The 23,449-nt window shown below is 37.6% G+C and overlaps 1 protein-coding gene across 5 annotated transcripts in view; it reads left to right on the top strand.

Moving 5' to 3' along the window:
- LUC7L (LUC7 like) overlaps positions 1–23,449 on the top strand; it is a 44,833-nt gene that overhangs the window by 1,201 nt on the left and 20,183 nt on the right. For 3 of the 5 annotated variants that reach the window (XR_006355786.1, XM_043998425.1, XM_043998435.1), the window contains exons 2-3: positions 1,532–1,626; positions 14,380–14,478. Coding sequence is in view for 4 of the 5 variants with exons in the window: in XM_043998425.1 (XP_043854360.1) it covers positions 1,532–1,626; positions 14,380–14,478 (194 nt within the window). In the remaining variant the exon portion in view is untranslated. Of the gene's footprint in view, positions 1–460; positions 532–799; positions 1,627–14,379; positions 14,479–23,449 lie in introns of those variants that run through there. The other 2 variants (XM_043998460.1, XM_043998445.1) reach the window with 2 other exon arrangements.

Below are 23,449 nucleotides of genomic sequence, written 5' to 3'. Positions count from 1 at the left end.
TGTTTCATTGCAAGAGAAAATGTAAGGTCGGCTTTTCTAATATGGGGGTTTGTGCAAAGTGACTTTATCACCACCTTATGAAGCCTTCACATGAGAAACCCAGTGTTTAGTCAACTCCTTACAGACATAGGTAGGTTTGTACTATAGATAGGAAAGCGAAATTCTAATTTGTCTTAGGAAAAAAGGCTGTTGCATCCTTTGCAAAACAAACAATCCAAAAAAACCCAAAAAACAAAATTCTATTCCAGTTGTGGTTTGTGTTTTCTTTTCTACCAAAATAATGAAGGTGTAAATTCACACTGGCACATTTTCAGGGCTGTGCAGATTCTTTGCACTTTATTTCATAGATGAATAAGTGCTTTTTAGCTTTCTTTGTATATTGAGTTGCTTTTGAATTGCTTCCCATATTTTTATTTCATACAAACTGAACAATTGTGGCCCCTCTATTTTATTTATAAAGGTTCAGTGTATCTTTGCCTGCCTACATCAATCTGCAAGGGAGTTGCAGAAAAGCCTCATGTTCATCGAGCCGTGAGTCACAACCAATTTTTAAAGCTGTTATAACAAAAAAGTGTTTGCTTTTTTCACAAGTAACTTTAAAAGTGTAGTTTAGAAAGAAAACATTTTCAATAAAAAAGACACTACATTAATCCTGGATGCTTGCAAATCCTAAAATATAGTCCTACTTTAGTATTACACAGATCTGTGTCATATACACAGATTAGCCTTAAAATTGTCACATTCCATTGCCACTTTGCCTTTACTTTTATGTATCATTCCCCTGACTTCCTTACTGCAGGTGTGGGCAAGAAAACTTTTCCTTTAAAACTTTTCAACAGCGGGCATAAAATTCTGCAGCTGAGGTCTTGAAGAATGCAGATGGGTACAGTATGTGTTGGAGCTCGCAGTGTGTATTGACTAACCTAGTTTCTTTCTGCCTTTCTCATATTGTCTTGTTAAAAGTGACTCCCAAATGCCAAAATATCTTTAGGGGTGGGGAAAAGGGAACCAGGGAGATGCCCAGATTACAGGGTTCTACAGTGAAGTTTGAATGCTTTTCCTGGACTCTGGACAAAAAACACTGTCTACTCAGTTGTCCACATCAACAAAATAGAAGTATAAGTACCTGTTGCTGGTGGAAATTAGGAGGTGTAAGTGTCATATTCTTTGATTCGTGGCCCCCTGAAAAACATGGATTTTGGTATCCATATCCCTTATCTGTTCTCCTTGAGGAGGGTCCAGGTAAACTTCTGAAAATTGTTAAAGCCTTTTAATTGTGGCTATTTGACTATTTTGCATAATGGGCAGGTCAGACCTCATTTGGTAAGATCCCATACTCTGTCATGATATACTTGTCTATAAATACATCAGTAGTCCAGTTTCCAGTTATGTTTCTAGACCCTGTTTTTCAGTGAATTTGATGGGGAGTACACAAAATTGATAGTCGGCAAATCCAGGTGAATTGTTGCAGCAGATACCCATGCATGGATAATGTAATACTGTCTTATTTAAAACCAAACATGAATTTCAGGAGACGAAACCAGACAGAGGGTGAAGTTTACAGATGATCGTGTCTGCAAGAGCCATCTCCTGGACTGCTGTCCTCATGACATTCTTGCTGGAACGGTACGTGCTTTTTCATAGTATATACAATAAAGTAAAGAAAGAATTGTTGCTGTCTTAGGAGAAGCTGTTCAGCTGGTGCTTTATTTTACTTAGCCTAGAAGAAATTTCCTGGTGCCCTTCAAATTATATATGTAACCTTGAGAAAGAAATGTCTTTGGGTATAATAGAACTATTGTATGTCTTACTGCTATAAAATTATTTACATAAAATTATTAGACTTCACAAAGTTGGTCACCATGAGTACTAAGGAAATATTGTTATTTCCTGAAATAGCCATGTGTACATTTGTCTATTAGCTGTTATTTTAGGCAAGCAGAGTGATCTGTTTCTAGACCCTCAGCAATCACATTCATCAGTGTTGCCAGTAATCTAGATTCATGGCTTTCTCTCTGTTTTTATTTTAAAAAACTAATAGGCTTTACTTAACTTTTTTTGTGGAGAACTTTTTTTTTTTGGCAGGGCAATGGGGGTTAAGTGACTTGCCCAGAGTCACACAGCTAGTGTTAAGTGTCTGAGGCCGGATTTGAACTCAGGTACTCCTGAATCCAGGGTCAGCGGTTTAACCACTTCGCCATCTAGCTGCCCCTGTGGAGAACTTTTAAATCCATTAGTGGCTGGTTTCCTTTTTGCAAATTCATATCATGTCACTATTTTAGAAAAGCAGTATTTGAAAGTCAGTAAATGTAGATTTTTTTCTCCCATTTTAAATGTTATTTTTGTTCCATTTATTTTATTTTGGTGGCAGTTAGGGTGAAGTAACTTGCCCACAGTCAAACAGCTTGTAAATGTCTGCGGCTGAATTTGAACTCAGGTTCTCCTGACTTCAGGACTGGTACTCTATCCATTGCACCACCTAGCTTCCCTGCCCTGTTTTATTTTGCTTTTAACTTTCTCCACTAAAATCCGAACCTCATGTCTCCTTTGAAGTTGACCCATTTCTTGAAGATTGTCAGTGGGAGGCAATCTCTGGTTGACCCCATCACAAAGACTGAGGATGAGTCTAAGACTTGACTGTAAGTCTGTAGGCTGAGGACCAGCCTGCTTGGCTAATGGAAGAGATTCTTGTTACTAGGTTAACAATCAGGTGTTGAATCAGACATGTGTTGGGGCCAGCTCATACTGGCTCTTCAGAGCTAACTCTTAAATTTTCCATCTTGCATGTATCTTATAAATTGGGGCAACTGCTACAAATCAGGGCTTGATTGACTGGTTTGCTGATTGTCTAGAATTAAAAGTGTTGGTGAAAATGTTAATTATGTAAATTAGCTAGTCTGCTATTATTTTTTTCTTTCTTTCTTTTTTTTTTGGGGGTGGGGCAATGAGGATTAAGTGATTTGCCCAGGGCCACACAGCTAGTAAGTGTCAAGTGTTTGAGACTGGATTTAGAACTCAGGTCCTCCTGAATCCAGGGCTGGTGCTTTATCCACTGTGCCACCTAGCTGCCCTCTTCTTTTTTTTTTTTTTAAGTATGCTTTGATCTGTATTCAGATCAGTTCTCTGGATGTAGATAGCATCTTTTATCATGAGATCTTTAGAATTGTCTTACATCTTTGTCTTGATCAGAATAGCTAAGTATTTATTTGACAGTTGTTCCTCCTCATAATATTGCTGTTACTGTATATAATATTATCCTGGTTCTGCTCACTTAACTTTGCATGAGTTTATCTTATTATATCCCTACTAACAAAATGCCTTGCACATAGCTCTGCAAATATTAGTGGAGTCCAGAAATTTTCATGGTTTCCTTAGATGTGTTCCTTCCATCAACAATTTTGAGGGCTTTATGGTGTACATTCACTAAAGTGATCATTTTGGCATGGGGTATGAACCTAGATATTTGGGGGGGGGTGAGGCAGTTGGGGTTAAGTGACTTGCCTAGGGTCACACAGCTAGTAAGTGATAAGTGTCTGAGGCTGGATTTGAACTCAGGTCCTCCTGAATCAAGGGCCAGTGCTTTATCCACTGTGCCACCTAGCTGCCCCTGAACCTAGATTTTTAAAGGCTATGTCACTGGACTGGAAGCTCTGGCAGATCCTATGTAGCTAGAAAAGCTTCTGGTCTATATGTTACTAGCTATTCTCAAATAATTAGAAGAGGTTTAATTTCTATACAGTATTAGGGCATTATTAGCAATGTGTACTTGATAGCAATGGATGGATTATATGTCTTTCGTCTCAATAGGACCATCTCAATAGGCTGCTATTCCCTGCTATCAAACCATGAAATACTAGCTAAATTCAGAAAGGTTTATCACCAGGGTGGCTGTAGGGTGAAGAATTTTTAGGTCACAGTAACTCCTGAAGATCATCTGCTAAGTTATAGAAGAGTTGCCATTTGTATTGGTGGAGGACAACAAAACTACAGATCCTTCAAAGTATTGAAGCATGATACTTTTTTCTAAGAGATAATTGTCTCTGTGACGAATCATTTCTTTGTCTATTATTACCTTGAGGAAAGAGCCAGAAGAGCAGTCAGTTTCATCTTTGGTATTTCAAAAGCTGGTAACTTGACTACCATAGCTATAAGTACAGTTTGAATAGGGTATTTGGTAATCATACAGCTATTTTTATGCTATACCTTTGTTGATCAATAGTAATCATCTTTTACACCATTAATAACTTCTGATTAGAAAGCTGTAGGGGGAACGATCCAGGATTATATTCTGGAATTGTGTATGGAAGAAACTGAAAGGGAGCCATTTTGAGCAACTTGAAATTTCGTCGGGGGGGGGGGGGTTGTTTGCTCACTGAGTGACATTTTTCAAAGACATTGAGTATATATTGTGAGGTTAAGATTTAAGTACCCACTTGTAATAATGCTGTATTAAGTACTGTATAGCAATTAAAAATTATCTTAAAATCGTTCTAGTGGTGAGATAAGTGTAGCCCACTTAGAAAAATACATAGTAAGGTAATAGCTGGTACTGTTTAGGAGAAAGTATACTATGTTTTGGGTCCTAATTTGACGGTTTAATCTTGAACACGTCATTTCCCCATGTTGGGTTTGGTTTCCTCTAAGACCTAGGTTATAAGACTAGGGTCCCTGAACTTGTTTTCTTTTCATTTTAATATTTTGGTAACTATTTTAATATTTCTTTTCTAATCCTAAGTAATTTGTATATTTAAAACATTATTCTAAGAAATAGTTCATAGGCTTTACCAGACTGCCAAAGGGGTCTATAACATAAAAAAGGTTAAGATCTTAATGCTCTGAAGTTTCTCTTATAGCTGTAGCATTCTTCAGTGCTTAGGTGGCTACTGTAGGTAGGCTTCTAGTTTTTCCTAACCTCTTTAATTATCTTACTTTTGGTGCAGTGTCTCCAACTGGGGGATAAAACCCTGGAAAGAATTTTCTAATGTCCACAGAGATGGTGGGGTGGAACAGAAATGGAGGTTTCTTGGGGTTCATGTGTTCAGGAAATTAAATTAGGTATGAAGTTGAAAAGTGAGCTAGAGGCAAGTTTTTAAGTAGAATTTAATAGAGATAAATAATTGAAAGATTCTTTCAATACACTTGTTTTCAGTAGTCTGGGGTAGACACAAGGAAGTAAGACAGTGAGCAAAGCTGTTTCCTATTGAGAACTTGATTAAACTTGATTTTATTACTCTTTGGTGTTGGGAATTGAGAGTCAAAAGACTCCTGGCTTCTGGTCATTGATCTGCTACTTGCTAGTTGCATTATTTTGGACAAGTTAGCTTCTCTAAGTCTGTTTCCTTAACAATAAAATATGGTTAATCTTCCTTAAGGTGTGATTGTGAGGAAAGTGCTTTAGAAACAGGAGATGCTGTTATGATTGTAATAGCACTTATGAGTTCTATGACAAAAACTATGATCCTTGTAAGAGTGCTCTTAGTTACAGTAGTGTTACATCGCTTAGTTCTATCTAGTTTACTCAGCTCTCAACAACAGACAATGTTGCAAAAGGAAAGAGTAGAAGGAAAAGTATCAGATAGCTACCACTTGTGGTAGTTAAAGTACTTTTCAAGTCCTTCATTTGAGTGCAAAAGTAACAAGACATAGTCCATTGAGTGAGATTTATTCTCTCAAAGGTTTCTTGGACTAGTTGCTATTTGAGTTTTCTGGCATGGAGTTTGTATACTTGCTTATATTTACTTTATTTCAGATATGAAAAATATACATAAAGGGAAAGTTGGCAGCCTGGGAGAGGCCAGGCTTGGCTGCAATTTAATGGAATTCTCAGCACTCTTATTGTTATATTTGAATTTTCCATATCTTCATTTCCCCTAGCATATGGTAGTTTTATGTCACTGAAGTGGTGTTTAATGTGATTCACTGTTTTCTCTAATAAGAATTTGATGTATGTGTACAAGAGTAATTTTAATTTAGATATGTTAGAATTGTCATTGATATACTGGGTCATGGCACATCGTGGGAGAACTTAGCACTTGGTATTAGCAAAGATTTGGAATCTACCTTAAACAGCTTTAGTTTCCCTATAATAGGGTCCTAAAAGCTCACACTTGCATAAAATTCTACAGTTTACAAAGCACTTTTCTCACTACAACCATTGGAGGGTGGTATTGCCTGTGTTATCTTCATGATGTAGATAAGCAAATTGAAATATCTGAGAGATGAAATTAATTACCCATTCTATTGAGTTAGGCCTTGACTCCAGGACTTCTTATACGATGTTTAATTTCTTTCACTCTGCCAAATTGCATCTTGAAAGGAGGGCTAAGGTGGGAAGACTGATAATTTATGCTTTTATTAGTCATCTTCCAAATGGTTTATATTTTCTGCTTATCTAACATCTTGGATTCATGAACTCTCTTTTTCTATAAAGAAGTAATTCCTTTTTTATTTGTCCTAAAACTACCTACTTCAGTTCTGAATGTTTCACTTTCTGGATTTCATTATACCAAATCTAGGTTAAAGACAACTAACATTTGTTAAATTACTACTGTTTGTAAAGCTGTGTATAATTTTGTATATTCCACCATAAACATGCACTTTTTGATCTTTATAGGCTTTAAATGAATTCTAAAGCAGGAATTCTTTTTAAAAAAATAAACATTTTTACTTAAACGTTTTGAGTTCCAAATTTTATCCCTCCTCCCTCTCTGAGATGGCAAGCAAACATATAGGTTTATACATGTGCAATTATGTAAAACATCATATTAGTCATTTTGTATAAGAGAATTTGAATAAAAGAAAAATGAAATAAAATGAAAATTAGCATGCTTCAGTCTCTGTTCAATCAGTTCTTTCTTTGGAGGTGGATAGTATGCTTCATTAGTCATTTGGGATTATCTTGGGTTATTCTATTGCTGAGAATAGTTAAAGTCATTCACAGTTCATCAAACAATATTGCTGTCCCTGTGCACAATGTTCTCTTGGTTCTGTTCACTTCACTATACATCAGTTCATACAAGTCTTTCCAGGCCTTTCTGAACCATCCTGCTTGTCATTTCTTATATCACAATAATATTCCATCACCATCATATACCACAGCTTGTTTAGCCATTCCCTAGTTGATGGGCATTCCCTTGATTTCCAATTCTTAAGCCACCACAAAAAGAGCTGCTGTAAATAATTTTGTACAAATACCTCTTAACTCTTTGGGGCACGTCTTTGGGATATAAACCTAGTGGTGGTATGGCTGGATAAAAGAGTATGCACAGTTCTATAGCCCTTTGAGCATAGTTCCAAATTTAAAGCAGGAGGTTTTTTTTGTTTTTTTTTTTTTAAAGCAGGAATTCTTAACTTGGTGTCCACTCCCCTTAAGGGTCCATGAATAAATTTCATCTGTAGTGTAAATTTTTAAAAAATCGTCTATATTTTAAAAATAATCTGATGTTTTCATAAATATTACTTAGAGTTTCAATATAATTGTTTTCCTTTTTAGCCTTTTATTCATTCAAAAAACATTCTGAGGTCTATAGGCTTCATCAGACTGCCAGAGGAATCCATGACAAAAAAGTTAGGAATATTTTATAATCGTGTCTGTCCTAAGGAAGGAGGGAGGGCAAATAGCTAAATGAATTTGAGTTTGCAGAAATTCTGGGTACTGCTCTTAAATAAGATTTACCCTCAAAATACTACAGTAAGAAAACCATATTTTTATAATAATAGTTTAAAAGCAATAAACTCTCTTTAGCATAGTAATTATGAACGTAAAATATTTTTGCCCTTAGAGGTGTGACATTGCAGCATATAGTCTTCATTTCAAGGATAAGTGTATAATTCTCTAGTATTGATTGGAGGGAATTACTTGAAGACTTATTGTCAGTTATGAACATTATGAAAGTGGATTCCATTGAACGAGACATCCCCTAAACTTGTGATATAAAACTCTTTCACATAGCTCTTCTTACTCAGGGATGGGGGATGGTGGAAAAGGCTTTAAAGGAGTTCTTACCCTAGGGTCCATATACCGTATAAGAGGGAGGGCAGAGGAAAAACAGTTTTATTTTCACTGATCTCTGACTGAAATTTAGTTATTTCCATCAATTATGAATGTAGGCAACAAACTTTAGAAATGTTAGGCTTCATCAGATTTGGGGGTGGGGTGGGGTCAGTAACAATTCAGAACTCCTGCTCTAGGGAGATTAGTTAGGGCAGGTGATTTGGATCTGAGGAATAGGCTATATTGCACCAAGTCTCCCAAGAGCTTCAGGACCACAGGTAATGGAAGTAAGATACCAAGACTGTGTATTTGGGTCAAGGTTCTGGTTCCTGAGTGGACTTTTGAGATAGCAAAATGGGACCCTAGTCCTATGGGAAGTAGGGTATGGATAGCATGAGGTATAAAGGCAGGGATTCAGGTACAAGGGAATGAAATCAGAATTCAGTTATTGAGACTGAACTACAAAGTAGGAAGTTGGGTTATTATAAACGATTTAAGAACCTAGTTATTAGAATTTTGATACAGGTTGAGAGCATGGCCTAGCAGCTTGGCTGTGATATATTGGGTCTGGACTAAGAAAATCCACTTTGTTCTCTCTCTTATTGCTTTGCTATGTGATGTTAAACAATGGATTTAACCTGATGAGTTTCTTATAAAAACGAGGAAGTTGGATTACATGCTCTCTAAGGTCCCTTCAGGTTTAGAAATTGTTTTTTGGACTTAAATGTGCTTTGGGGCAAACTTCTTGTATTTCCATGTTTTATCTATTTTTAATCCATCATGATTGAAATGTAATGCAATCAGTCTCTAGTTTGTTCCATTGAATATATTTGATTATTTCTTGGTTCTATTTGAGCTGAATAGTTAGCTGAATAGGCCAAACTGTCATCTTTTAAGAATGAAAATTCTTAGGGTCCCTCTCAAGTAATCTACTGTCATTATTGTATATGATAGCTCTTTTAAAATGGGCTGAGTAGACTTAAGTGTCTAAAAATTTTGAAAAAAAATGTTAAGTGGGGCAAATAGGTCTAGTGTCTGTGTGTGCATTCTTCTTAAAAATCTACTTTTGTAGTAAGAAACTTGGATCGGTAATAGATTGCAATTTTTAACGTTGCTTAAGTAGTCTAAGAAAAACTTAGGGCAAGAATAACCAGGTTTATATCATTATTTGGAATACAGTTTATGAAAAATTAATAAAAAGCTATTTTCAATATGGTCATTTCTAGAAGTGGCCTTGTGTGTTGTTACAGGATGACTTTTTTTGATGTCAATAACTTTTCCTTATTTTTCAAAGTACAACAGTGAAGGTGTTTGGACTGCATTACCAACCCCTGTTCTTTTCAGCATACAAATTGAGGTTCTCTAACCTCTAAGCCCCTCAACTCTTAGGATGCACACCCTCAGTTCACCTCAGCCACCTGAAGAGATGATCACACTGTGAAATTCTGAAGTTCCTTTATGTGAGCATAACCAGTCAGTTCACCAATCCTTTTGTCTTCTAAATCTATTCTTCCTCTTTATTGTGACCTCCATTCCCTCTTCTCTTTAGTAGTCCTCAGGCCATTGTTCCTGCTTCTTTTTCTTCTTTTCATTCTGAACTCTAGAATTAACCATTTGAATACATAATCCTGTTCTGGTGTCTGTTCTACCCACCCCCACCATCAATTATACCTTGCCAAACTGTAACCCTGGACAACTCTCACCATCTGCTTCCTCTGTTCCTGCTCACATGCTACCAAACAGAGCTGGGGGAAGTCATGCTGGGGCCACTAAAATTTATGTTCTTGACTGGGCCCTCTCCGAAGCTGAGTAATCAACCAGTGACTATTCCAGATTTCTCTCCTCAAGTCTCATTCTACTCCCCCTCCTTCCTTCCTCTCAACTAAGGACCTCAACTCATGCATTACTGAAAAGTATAGGCTATTTAGTGTCCTTCCTGTTTTCCCCTTCTGTACAATGATTGATTCTTTATATCATCCTTTGGCTTTAGTCTGTGAAGAGGTGGCCCTTCTTACCAAGGCCACCCCCTCTACACATGTCCTTGATTCTATCCCTTCCCATCTCTTCCGGCAAATTGGCCCAGTTAACCCCCCCCCCCCCCCATTCATCTGACACAAAGCTCTCCAACATTAAGGTTGTCAAATCCAGTGACCGTATCTCACTTATCAGCCTTTTTCATCTGCCTGTAGGACAGCAACCAGGTAGTGAAGGGAATAGAACAATAGCCTCTCTGACACTTACTAGTTGTTTTATGCCCCATTAACCTTACTATGCTTCAGTTTTCTCATCTGAAAAATGGTTAATAATAGCATCTGCCTCACAGGGCTGTTGAAAGGATAGAATGAGATGATGTTTGTAAGTGCTTTGCAAACCTTAAAGTAGTATATAAATGCTAGCTATTACTATTTGACACAATTGGCTACACTATTCGGCTTCTCTTCCTACTTGTATAGCTGCTTTTTCAGTCTTTGTTGTCCATCTGATAACCCCTAACAATTGGGTTACTTCAGGGTTCTTTCTCCATTCTCTCAGTGACCTTGTTCACATGGATTTAATTATCTCTGTGCAGATGATTGTCAGACTTACATATATATCTAGTCAGCCTCTTTCCTCTGCTTCAATCCTGCATCACCTAAGGGACATTCCACAGTGGGTGTCTTATCCCCAAACCACACACGTTTTCAATCTTTTGTTGTCCTTGAACTTGACTTACTTGACTCTACCCACATTTCAATCACTTGCCAAATCTTGCTGATTCTCCCAACATGGTTCTCACCTCTCTCCCACAGCCACCCCAATAGGCCTTTGAACTATTGCTATGCTTTCTAGTTGGTCTCCCTGTCTAAAGTTGTTCTTGAATTCACCCTTTCACATAGTAGCTGCCAGTTATTTTCCTGAAGCTTAGGCTAGCTGATGTCATTCCCTGCAGCACCCTAATACCTTTAGGATCAAATATAAACTCCCTTTAGCATTTAAAATCCTTTACAACCTGGCCTGACACGTATCTCTTCAGCTTTATTACTTCTCTTCACGTCTGTGGTCTAGTCAAATTGACCCTCTTATACCTTTCTACTCACTATCCCCCATGGTTGAAATTCTCTTCATCTCAATGTTTTTTTAGGTTCCTTCTTTCCTTCAAAGTATAGCACAAGCACCTTCTCCAAGAAGGCTTTCCTGATCCTCTTTCCCCTCCCCACAAGATGCTAGTACCTTTCTTTGAAATTATTTTGTATATACTTTTATCTATATGTTGCCCTTGCAGATAGAATGTAAGTTTCTTTAGTCAAGGACTGTTTTGTATTTGTGTTTCTGTCCACAGTTCCTAAAACAGTGCTTGGCACACATTAGGTCCCTAACAAGTTGTCTTGGTTGATTGACTTCACACTCCTTTTTGGCGATAGCATGTAGAAGAATCCAAATAGTCCTTGATATCACTGGGATTTTTGTGTAAGAATGGGAGAAGAGAGCCCTTAGCAGGCTCATTTAATATTCTTTTGAAGCTTTACCTGCTTTATTTCCAAACTGGCAGGAATATTACTCTTTTCCCTGCTACTTCCCCTCTCACTTGTGTTCTCTTGTTCTCCTGCTATACACACAACTCCCAAGATTCTGTAGAAATCAGAAGTAGCTGCTAATCATGAAAAAACTGAAGCTATTACCTGTAATGAATAATCTCGATTCCAGAGAAGAGAGGATGAAACACATGACCCTCCTCTTGCTACAAAGGGAAGCAATCTTGCATCTACAGCCAGACATTGTTGCTTTGTCAGTTTTGCTTAACTCTTCTCTTTTTTTTTCAAGGGGAGGGATCTAGATCACCATCAATCAGGAGGTAGTTTTAAGGTGGTTTTTTCCTTTTAAAAGGGCATTTATATTTTCTTAATAGCAAAAGAAAAGGGGAAAAAACACTCAGTTAAAGTAGTGCAGCCAGAGGCAAATATCATAGAGGGAGACCATGGTACTGTGTAAACTGTGTTGGAGCTAATAATAACTGATGTTTATATATTTTAAAGTTCATAATTTACATAACTTCTTATATTTTAACCTCACAAAACCGTATAAAGTTGGTACTACTGGTGTTATCTCAGTTCTACACAGGAGAAAACTGAGGCTTAGAAAGTCTTAAGTGACTTACTTTTGTCTACACAGCTAGTTTGAGTTAAGAGGTGGAACTCAAACCAGCTTTCCTGGATAGTGTAGCTCTTGATCCACTCTCCCATTGCTTCATTACCTGGGATTGAATCTTAGTCGTATCACTTACTATCTTGTTTGACTTTTGGCAAATTGGAATAGGTGTCTTCTCAGTCACCTGAAGTCTCAGCTCTTAATTCATGATTTTACAGTTACTGGAAGAGATAAAGCAGTTTCTCCAAAAGCCCATCAGACAGTAGTTGTAAGACCCTGAAGCCCAGAAATTAGAAGTGTAGAGTAAGTGGGAATAGTAGGCTTTTTGGACATCTTTCCTATTTCTCTAAGTCATTTCTAGTTTCCCCGAAATCCAGAGCCTAGGTGCTCAAACTTGGGGTGACTGATAGATGGGGTAGGAGGTTTGGGAGGAACATAAGGATTATAGGGAAGCTATTTTGACCACAGCAGCTCTAGCCATTTCCTCATAAGAGTGGTAGATTGCACATGCCACCTAGCTTCTACTTTTATCCTCCAGTTCTACTACAAACCCTTAATATTTCCAAATGGCAAAGTATTTTATACATATTGTCTTCAATTGTCACAGTAACCCTGCAGGGCAGGAAAAGGACATATTTTGGTGTTTTTTCTCTGAAGGGGTGCTGAGTAGACAAGTAACATACCCAAACTCATTTTTTGAGACACTGGGATTTGGAGGAAGAACACTTGGGTTCAGATCCTGCTTTAGAAACACACTAGTTATGTGACCCCCAGCGAGTCTCTTAATCTTCTGAAAGCCTCCGTTTAATCATCTTTAAAATAGGGATTAAAGATCTAGAGCTAGAAGGGACCTTAAGGCCATTCAGTCCAACTTTATTTTACTAATGAGAAAACTGAAGCCTGGAGAGGTTGTGGCATTTATTTGTCAATTAAAACACATTTATTCATCTTTCCCATCCCTCCCAATTTAAAAAGCAAAACTTTTGCAAATAGCAGTCATGCAAAACAGACTCTCTACTTTATCTGGGAGCTTGTGATTTGCCCATGATTACTCAGCTTATAAGCATTACCTGTACCACGTCATAGGGTTGTGAGAAGGGACTCTTAAAATGCCATAAAAATGTCAGGAGTGACTCATAAAGTCCTCTGAATTTCTAAGATCCAGGGCTCTCAAGACCCGGTTTGATATAGCTGCTTGTACTTTTAGATGCAGAAAAACACCCTATGAAGCCAGATCCCCATGCACTGTTTTGGCTTCCACTTTTGCCCGACTACCTCTTTTTCCTCCTCTTTGCCTCCATAACTTGTGCATTTAGCATCATCAGTAGTAATGATTATAATGAAGTTGTAGGGCCAACTAGGAATATTGTCTGTCTTTATCCATATGAAAACTTAGAACATTGATCAGACTCTAGTTGTCCTGACTAGCCTTTTTTGTCTGCTTTGGATACTTGCTTAGCTTGGCCTCACGGAATATGAAAGGTAGATTTTGATTAATCAGAAGGGAAAACTTGATATTAGTGAGACCAAAATTAGAATGGACCATTTTAGTCTGTACTGAAGTCCTCAGGCAGAGACTGGATGACCTTTGGGCAGGGATTTGCCTTGAATTGTAACAGAACTGGATATCTTTTGAGGACCTTTCCAATGTTGGAATCCTTTGGTTCCTCAAGGTTTCCTTTTTTTTTTTTTTGCTGAGGCAATTGGGATTAAGTGACTTGCCCAGGGTCACACAGCTAGTAAGTGTCAAGTGTCTGAGGCCGGATTTGAACTCAGGTCTTCCTGACTCCAGGGCTGGTGCTCTATCCACTGTGCCACCTAGCTGCCCCTAAGGTTTCCCTTTTTAATGTACTGCTTCCTACCATGTGAATTTTTTTGAGATTTATGGGTCAAATGCACTAACCATTTGACAGATGACAGAATGAATTTGATGTGACAAATGGCAGAATAAAATGGGCAAAGGTAAGTTAATTATGGTATAGTTTTCATTGTCATAGTCCTTTAATTTTGTGGGACTAACATCAACCAGGCCCTGATTAACTGTTAATGTAATATTTTAAAACTTCATAAAGCCTGGAGCATTAAGAGAAACAAAGCTTTTCAATAGTATTCTTTTTCTTAATTTTCTAAAGTTGGCTTTGGAATTTGAAAGCCTTGATAAATCAAATGAATAATGAAATATGCTGGCCTTTCTTAGTTGCTTTCTACAACGGGTAATGTTTCATGCATTGATATGTTGCTTTTTTTTTTTCCCTCTACAGCGCATGGACCTAGGAGAATGTACAAAAATTCATGACTTGGCCCTTCGAGCAGATTATGAGATAGCAAGTAAAGAGAGAGACCTGTTTTTTGAGTTGGATGTAAGTCTCATTTTGTATAAATTAATCCAACCCCATTGTAAGTACTTAAATTCTGAGCTGACGTTTTTTTTCTTTATAGCTTGTTGCTGAGGTTATGGCGTATTCCTCCCACATACATTCAGACATGCTGGAATGTAATGGACTGGCAATATTGGGATTTCGATAGTTGGTATGGGAACTGGATGTTCTGGGGAAAAGTTCTTAAGTTTTATATAGTGCAGAATTCATTTGAAAAATTTACACTTTTGCTATGTGTCTTCACATAGATTCATGCCATTTTCCATTCTTCCTCACATACTTGAGCAATAACAGGTAGAGCAACTGGCGATGGGAAAAGACTGGGACAGAGGGAGAAAATCAAATTTATAAAGGCACATAGGGAAGAACTGAGCTAATGTGAGAGCTTAATAAAATTAAATTGGAGCCAGTGATTAGAAAAAGAATTTCATTTGCAGTTTGGAGAGCTGTAAGCCTATGTGTTGTGTTATCAAGGTATTTTATTTGAAGACTTATAAGAAAGTAGTGATTTGGAGGGTAGGGGAAGGGAAGGTTGGGACAGTTTTCACTGTCAAATTTATAGCTAAAGTGATTTTGATTTTTATAAATCATTGATTAAATCTCAGTTGTATTGACTGAAATTTCAGTTATATATTTTTTAGAAATGCATAAATTATATAACAAATTTTAAATCTAGTATCACCAGACCAAAATATTAACACTTAAGAAGGCTGGTTTATTTTGTTTTTTTGTTTGTTTTTTGTTTTTTTTTAGTGAGGCAATTGGGGTTAAGTGACTTGCCCAGGGTCACACAGCTAGTAAGTGTTAAGTGTCTGAGGCTGGATTTGAACTCAGGTACTCCCGACTCCAAGGCCAGTGCTCTATCCACTGTGCCACCTAGCTGCCCCAGTTTATTTTGTTTTTAAAAGTTCCTTATAACTTCTGCAAAGGAGAATAAAGTAAAAAAAAAAATGTTTTTCTCCTAAACCTATCAAGTTGAAACCTGAAAACTTAAGCGCATGGGGGAACAATAATTATGAGGTGCTTTGATTTAGGAATTAAGAATGATAGGTGATTATGAAAAGTACTGCAATTTGAAAGTACATCTTTTTTGCTTGCTGTCCTGGAGAGGGGGAAGGGAGGGAAGGAGAAAAAATTGGAACTCAAAATCTTTAAAAAACAAATGTTTTTTATATGTTTTTATAAATTTTATAAAAATAAATGTCTTTGTATATAACTGGAAAAATAATATTAAGATTTTTTTAAAGTACATTAAAAAATTATAAATCAGTTTGCAAATGAAGAATTAATTTGAAATTTTCTTAGGTTTGTATATTAAGAGTGGGAAAGGATCTTGGAATTTATCTCGTACTTCATAGAATCATAACTCTAGAGTTGGATTAGACCTCAGACCAAGCCCCCCTCCCCCCTTCCAGTTTACAGATGACAAATTCAGAAAAGTTGAGGCATTTAGTGAAACAACACCATAAGAAAAGCGGCAATAAAATATTTTTACCCTGATAAAATTGAAGCATATGCTTTTATGAGTGCATATATACACTATGAGAAGTGAGGACTCAAACAGTGTCTACTTGTGTACTGCAGGACACAAGCATTTGTCATGAACAAATGTCCCTTTATTTTGAAACTCTTCTTTAAACTGTTTTTCCCACCTTCCAGGCTTGTGCATTGGAGAGTTGACTTGACTCCTCACTCTTACATAATGTGATCATTCACATCTTTTTTATTTCTCCTTCCACAACTTCTCTCATATCTTTCCCCTTCTCTCAGTTCACATAGCCACCATCCTACTTTGGGCCCTCATTGCCTCTCTCCTGAACTATTCCACTAACTTCTATTGAATCTGTCCTTCACATAGCTGCCAAACTAATTTTCCTAAAGCACAGGTCTGATCATGTCTCTCAAAAATAAAAACTGACATTTTAAAAGCCCTTAACAACCTGACACCAGCCAATCTATTTTTCTAGGCTTATTATACATTATTCTCCTTCATATATTCCATGGTTCAGGCAAACTTACTTTGTCTTGCTGTTCCTCAGACAAGACATTTAATCTCTCATGTCTCTACCTTTTAATAGGCTATTATTCATGCCTGGAATGTACTCCCTGCTCACCTGAGTTGAAGAGTTCTTGTTTCCTTCACAACTCAGCTTAAGTACCCCCCCCTTCTACATGATGATTCTTCTTATATCTCTTCTGTTTCCCCCCAATGTTTATGCCCTCTCTCCCTAAACTACCTGGTTTTAATTTTTATTTATTCTGGCTAGACTTGTATGTTTTCTCCCTTGATAAAAGGTAAGCTTCTTGAGTGCAGGGACTGTTATTCCTTTCTTTGTGTTCTCTGGGTCTAGAAGAGTTCATGGTACTAGGGTACTTAAATGCTTATTGATTGATTTCATGGTGGAACATATAGGGAATACCTGTGGCTAGGGCACTGTCATTGGCCTGCTCCACTGGTCTAGAGTGCCTTGTAGACTGCCACATGTCATCTCTGATGGGTGTTGCTCACTGCTGATCACTTGTTCCTGGTTTTATTTGACAGAAGTATGAATTAAAGAGGCGTGGTAAAGTGGAAAGAGCCCCGGGTTCATTTAGGGGATTTGCCTGAGGTGGCCGTGTTAGAAGCCTTAGAAGGAAGTGACCATTGCATTTTAGAATTTGTGATCAAGAAAGCAAGCAGTGCTACACAAGTTGTGACATACACAGAGAAGAAGTTTCAGAGTGAATAGACAGCATCCTTTGACCTAAAGTTTGACAGAGAAATTCAGTCCAGGAGGAGTGGCTAGCTCCCAAGAAAGAAATCCTCAAGACACAAAAGTAAAGCAGTTCTGATGAATAGGAAAAGGGAACGTTGTCTAAATAAAAAGATTGATATGGATGCACTGGGAATTTGCCAGCATAGATTTTTAAAAGATAGGTACTGATTATAGAAGCAAGGACACATGATGTGTGGCTACAAAAATATGTAAAGGTATACAAATAGTGTCAGGAATGGTGACACTGTTATGAACTCAGTCTGGTGAGAAAAGTGAAAGACAGTAGAAAGCTCTTGGTGGCTGTTATAGGAAAAGCAGGAAGATCACAAAAGATAGGACAATAACCCAGCTCACAGCAGATGTGACTATAATAGGGGTGAGTGGTGAGCATGTAAGGTTACTCATCTTTTATATTATATTATATTTTGTTTTCTCTTCCAATAGGAGTGATTGTAAGGTTGCAAAGGACAGAACAAAAATAGCTAATAGATAATTCATCCTCAAGTTATTAGAGAGCCAAGCTGAAGTTACAGTGTTGAAGCCAATCTAACCCATGTGAACTGTGTACAGCCATGGGTACTGAAAAAACTGTCAGATTGGAATTCAAGCCACTGTTTCTGATCATAAAGAGTGGGAGAGGTGCTGCAGTAAGGGAAAAAGGAAATGTCCCAATTTCTGTGGTTAAGGAATATCTAGAAAAAGGAAGTGGCAGTCAGAAAGCCAGCATAACTTCATCAGGAGCAGGTCATAGCCTGACTTTTTTTTTATGACAGGGTTACGAGAGTGGTAGACCAAGGGAATGGTATAGAAATAGCAAACTTCAATTTTAGCAAAGCATTTGATAATGTCTCATACTATTTTTGTGGAAAAGATAAATGGGCCAGGTAAGATATGAAAGAATGTGGAATGATATGATTAGGTGGATTCAGGCATCCATAGTGGTTTGGAAGAAGATCTTTAATGGGATGACCTGTGAGAGACCTGTGTTTAATCCTATGCTGTTTAAGATTTTTATTTGTGATTTATATAAGGGCACTGATTACCTGCTTATCAGATTTGTAGGTCATGTAACATTGGATGTAATAATGTACTGCATGATAAAGAGTTCTGATTCAAAAAGTCAAGTTACTAGATCCAGTAAGATGAAATGTGATAGGGATTTGTGTAGTCATAAGCTTGTGTTAAAAAAATTAATTTCATAAGTATAAGATGAGAAATTAATTTTAGGAAAAGAAACGACACTAAAAGGAAACAAAAAAATGTTTTACTATTAGTATTCTTGAGATTACATTCAATAATCCATTTATTAAATAACATTTTATACTGTAACATTTTTTTTCAGCAGAGTGATTAGGGTCCATTAATGGTTTACTGGGTCTCTCACCAGAAACTCAGAAGTTAGCCATAGGTTACATCTTCTTGGAAATGAGGTATTCCAGAACTGTAGGTTGCCTTAGTCTCCTGTAAATTTGGGGGAGGGGGGGTTGAGGCAGTTGGGGTTAAGTGACTTGCCCAGGGTCACACAGCTAGTAAGTGTCAAGTATCTGAGGTCGGATTTGAACTCAGGTCCTCCTGACTCCAGGGCCGGTGCTCTATCCACTATGCTACCTAGCTGCCCCTGTCTCCTGTAAATTTAACCCCTGGCCAAATGTCTAATGATCTGCACTTCAGAGACAGGAATATCAGCAAGGATCTTTTTACTTGATTACATATAAGAGAAGTAAGTAGTCATTTAAGTAAACTTGAGGATTAACTAGCCAAACAGGTTATAGGGAGAGGGAATATGCCTAATGAAATGTTGGGGTACATTGGCCACTTTAAAGCTTTTAGATTATTCTTGACAAGCTGGACTTCATTTTTTTCCTCTAAAATTATATTGAACTAAGTGATCTCTAAGGTACTTCCCAGTTCTAAAGTTCTTTAAATCTATTAGTAAGCCATTTTGTGATCCCATTTGAAGTAGAACAAAGTTGGGTGGGGTGTTTAGCCACTTTAAAAGATAGTGGGAAATCTTTTTTAGGTGATCACAGAGCTATAGAAGCCAATTTGTATATTGAAATAAGTGCTTTCCTTGAATTAGTTGGATAGAAAATTACCAGCACCATCATTAGTTCAACTCTTTGGGGTGAGGGGTGGTTGGATGCTTCACAAATATTAATTTTTTTCGGTCTGTTTTGTTATCTACATTAACTACATTTAAAAACATAACACTCCTCTCTTACCCAGAGAGTGATCCCTATGACAAAAAAAGAGGGGAAATCAGCTCTCACAATTAATGAACACACAAACAAGTCTGACAGTATATGTACTCAAAGTCCCTAACCTTAGCTAAAAGGGAAATGAGGTACATTATCTTATCTCTTCAGGACTAATAGTAATCATAGTGTTCTCTTTTGTTCTTGTTCTTTACATTTATGTTGTTGTGTGTATTTTTTTATTTGGTTTTACTTTATCCTATACTAGTTCATATGAATTTCCATTCTTAATTTTATTCTTCCTTTTAATTGTTTCTAAGAACATTTTAATAATCTATTACATTTGTGTACCGTGATTTGTTTAGCTATTCCCCAAACAGTATCTACTTTGTTTTCATTTCTCTTCTAAAAATGCTTCTATGCATGTTTTAATGTTTATGTGGCCTTTTGTCTTTGACCTCCTTGGGGTATGGGCTTTGTAGGGGGACCTCTGGGTCAAAGTGCTTAGACATTTTGTTCTTTTGGGGTGGGTGGGGGGAATGAGGGTTAAGTGACTTGTCCAGGGTCACACAGCTAGTAAGTGTCAAGTGTCTGAGGCTGGATTTGAACTTTGGTACTCCTGAATCCAGGGCCGGTGCCTTATCTATCCACTGTGTCACCTAGCTGCCCCCTATTTTGTTCATTTTTTTATACATAATTAAAAATGCTGTGTTAAATTACTTCACAGTAATATTGCACCAGTGTCCTTTCTGTACCCCACCTCCTCTCAGACATTGATTTCCCATCTTTTTATCATTGCCAAGTTAGTGGATATAAGAGTAAAAACTACAGCATTGTTTTGATTTGCAGTTCTGTTAGTGGTGATCTAGAAAAATCTTGTAATGTAGTGGTTAGTAGTTTGCAGTTCTTTTGAGAACTGTTTGTTAAAACACTTTTGACCACTTGTGCCTTAAATTGGTCCTATTTTTTAAAGTTAGTTGCTTTGTTGTCTTTTGGTTTTACATCACATAAATCAACATAAGAAACTAAAATAATTAACTCAGTCTCCCACCTTCTTGTTTATTCACAGACTAGCAAAAACATTCCCCAAATATCCAGGATTAATGTGTTGAATTAGAATGTTCACCTCCCAGGTGCAGCTAGGTGGCGCAGTGGATAAAGCACTGGCCTTGGATTCAGGAGGATCTGAGTTCAAATCCAGCCTCAGACACTTGACACTAGCTGTGTGACCCTGGGCAAGTCACTTAACCCTCATTGCCCCACAAAACAAAACAAAACAAAAAACCAAAACAAAAGAATGTTCACCTCCCAGTGACTTAATGTGTAAGGTGGACTAAATGAGAGCTGCAAGGGACCTTTGAGATTATTGTTTTCCAATTTAACTCCTAACAATTATAGCTGTTGAAAAAGTGCAGTAGGCTGCAGGAAATAGTGAGTTTCCTGTCATTGGAGGTCTTCAAGCAAAGTCTGGATGACCACTTGTCAGGTATGTTGTAGAGTGTACTTTTGTTCAGGTATGGGTTGAACAAGTAGGTCTCTGAGGTCCCTAAGACTTCGAGATTTTATGATTTGAGAGAGACAACTGCTTACTTCATAATAAAATTGCAGTTCTCTAACCCATTTATCTTTTAAATTTTACCACTAAGTAAAAGTGATCTTTTTGGTTTTTTTGTGGGTCAGTGAGGGTTAAGGGACATAGCTAGTAAGTGTCAAGTGTCTGAGGCTGGATTTGAACTCGGGTCTTCCTGAATCCAGGGCCAGTGCTTTATCTACTGCACCACCTAACTGCCCTCAAAAGCGATCTTAATGACCTTAGGTTCCCCATTTTTGTTTAGTTAACATGTGAGGTACTAGACTTCTGTTCAGGGCAGATTTTTAGTTGGTTAAAAGTACTATACACTCTTCACAATTGAGCTACAGAAGAGTATCATTTTTGGTAGCCTTATCAGTGCATACTTTCAAGGTTTTTTCCCAACACTCCTCTTCTACCTACACACACACACACCACTGTTGGTTACCCTTTTCTCCCTGGTATTCTTTTCTCTGGTTTTTTGTGATAGTACTCTTTGCTGGTTCTACCTAGGACTGCTCCTTCTTGGTTTCCTTTACTAGAGATATTCATTATACCTGCTAACTGTAGGTATTCCACAATGTTCTGTCCTGAACCCTCTTCTCCCTCTTTACTGTTTCACTTGGTTATCTCATCGGCTCCCATAATTTCATTTATCACCTCTATGCTGATGATGCTTAGATTTACTTATCCAGCACTAACCTTGTTCCTAACTTAGTCGGGGTTTTTTTTTTTTTTAAAGCAGGGCAATGGGGGTTAAGTGACTTACCCAGGGTCACACAGCTAGTAAGTGTCAAGTATCTGAGGCTGGCTTTGAACTCAGGTCCTTCCGAATCCAGAGCCAGTGCTTTATCCACTGCGCCACCTAGCTGCTCCCTAACTTAGTCTTGCATTTCTGACTGGCTATTAAGCAAGTCAAACTAAGATGTCTTATAGAAATCTCAAATTCAACATGTCCAAAACTAAACTATCTTTCCCCCCCAAACCTTCCCCCTTTCAAACTTCTGATTACTGTTGATGGTATTCAGGCTCCCAACCTAGTTTATCATCAACTCTTTAGGCTTGTTGATTTTACTTTTCATTTTATTTTATTTTTGCAGGGCAATGAGGATTAAGTGACTTGCCAAGGGTCATACAGCTAGTAACTGTCAAGTGGCTGAGGCCGGATTTGAACTCAGGTCCTCCAAAATCCAGGGCTGGTGCTTTTATCCACTGCACCACCTAGCTGCCCTGATTTTACTTTTATAACATCTTTTGCATATGCCTCTTCTGGTATTGACATCCCACATTAACAGTCCTTGGTTTAGAAGAAAGTGAAAGTAAGTGGAGGCATCAAGGATAGATAGACTTTAAGTCACAAAGAGGTATCAAAATTAAAAGATCAAAGTTACAGGAGACTTAATATAACTACTAGGAGAATTGAAGTGGGAAAAGGACTAGGCACAGGGCAGAATTTAATGAACGTGGGATGGATAAAGTTGGGTACTACAGTGAACATGTTCTGGAGGCAGATAGCATTTTTTTCATATTGAGTCCTTTGGTATTGTCTTGGGTCATTGTATTGCTGAGATTAGCTGAGTCATTCATAGCTGTTCATGGTAGAATATTGTTGTTACTGTGTACAGTGTTCTCCTGATTCTGCTCACTTCACCCTGCATCTGTTCATTTAAGTCTTTCCAGGTTTTTCTTTTTCTTGTTTAGAATTTTATTTTCCAAATTACATGTAAAAACAAATTTTGACATCAGTTTTTTAAAACTTTGTTCCAACTTCTCTTCCTTCCCCCCAACCCCTCAAGAACTCGAGCAATTCTATAGAGTTTGGAAAGAGTTTGAGAAAGGAAGGTAAAATAGGGGACACTGGCTAGTGTTGATAGTGGGATTCTGGGTGGTATTTTAAGGACAAGGGGAGATCTGATCATTTTTGTGTGTGCAGCAGGGAAAGAACCAGTAACTGGGTAAAGAGTAGAAATGAAAGGAATAAGGGGCGGTTAAATGGCACAGTGGATAAAACATTGGCCCTGGAGTCAGGAGGACCTGAGTTCAAATCTGAATTCAGACACTTGACACCAGCTGTGTGAGCCTGGGCAAGTCACTTAACCCTCTTTGCCCTGCCCAAAAAATAAAAAAAGAAAGAAAGAAAGAAAAGAAATGAAAGGCATAGAGATAAATGATGGGATTGACTTTGGTAGCTAGAAAACCACCTTTTAATTAGTGACTAGAGAAAGAAGTAGAGTATAATTTCAAAGGTTTTTGAGATGTTGAGAAGAGGCAGATTGTGGTGAATGACTTCAAGTATGATAGGATCTTAGCTGAGAGTCTGAGGAGGGGCAACTTACTCCCAGATAATTGAGGAGACAAGGGAAGTTTTCAACCAGTTTTAACAGGGTGGGATCTAGATTAAATTAGTATTTAAAAGATTGCCCCTCAGAAAG

This window comes from Dromiciops gliroides, chromosome 1 (assembly GCF_019393635.1).
Source record: "Dromiciops gliroides isolate mDroGli1 chromosome 1, mDroGli1.pri, whole genome shotgun sequence".
In the NCBI taxonomy this organism is placed as follows: Eukaryota; Metazoa; Chordata; class Mammalia; order Microbiotheria; family Microbiotheriidae; genus Dromiciops; species Dromiciops gliroides.
This window is presented reverse-complemented; position numbering and strand designations above follow the sequence as displayed.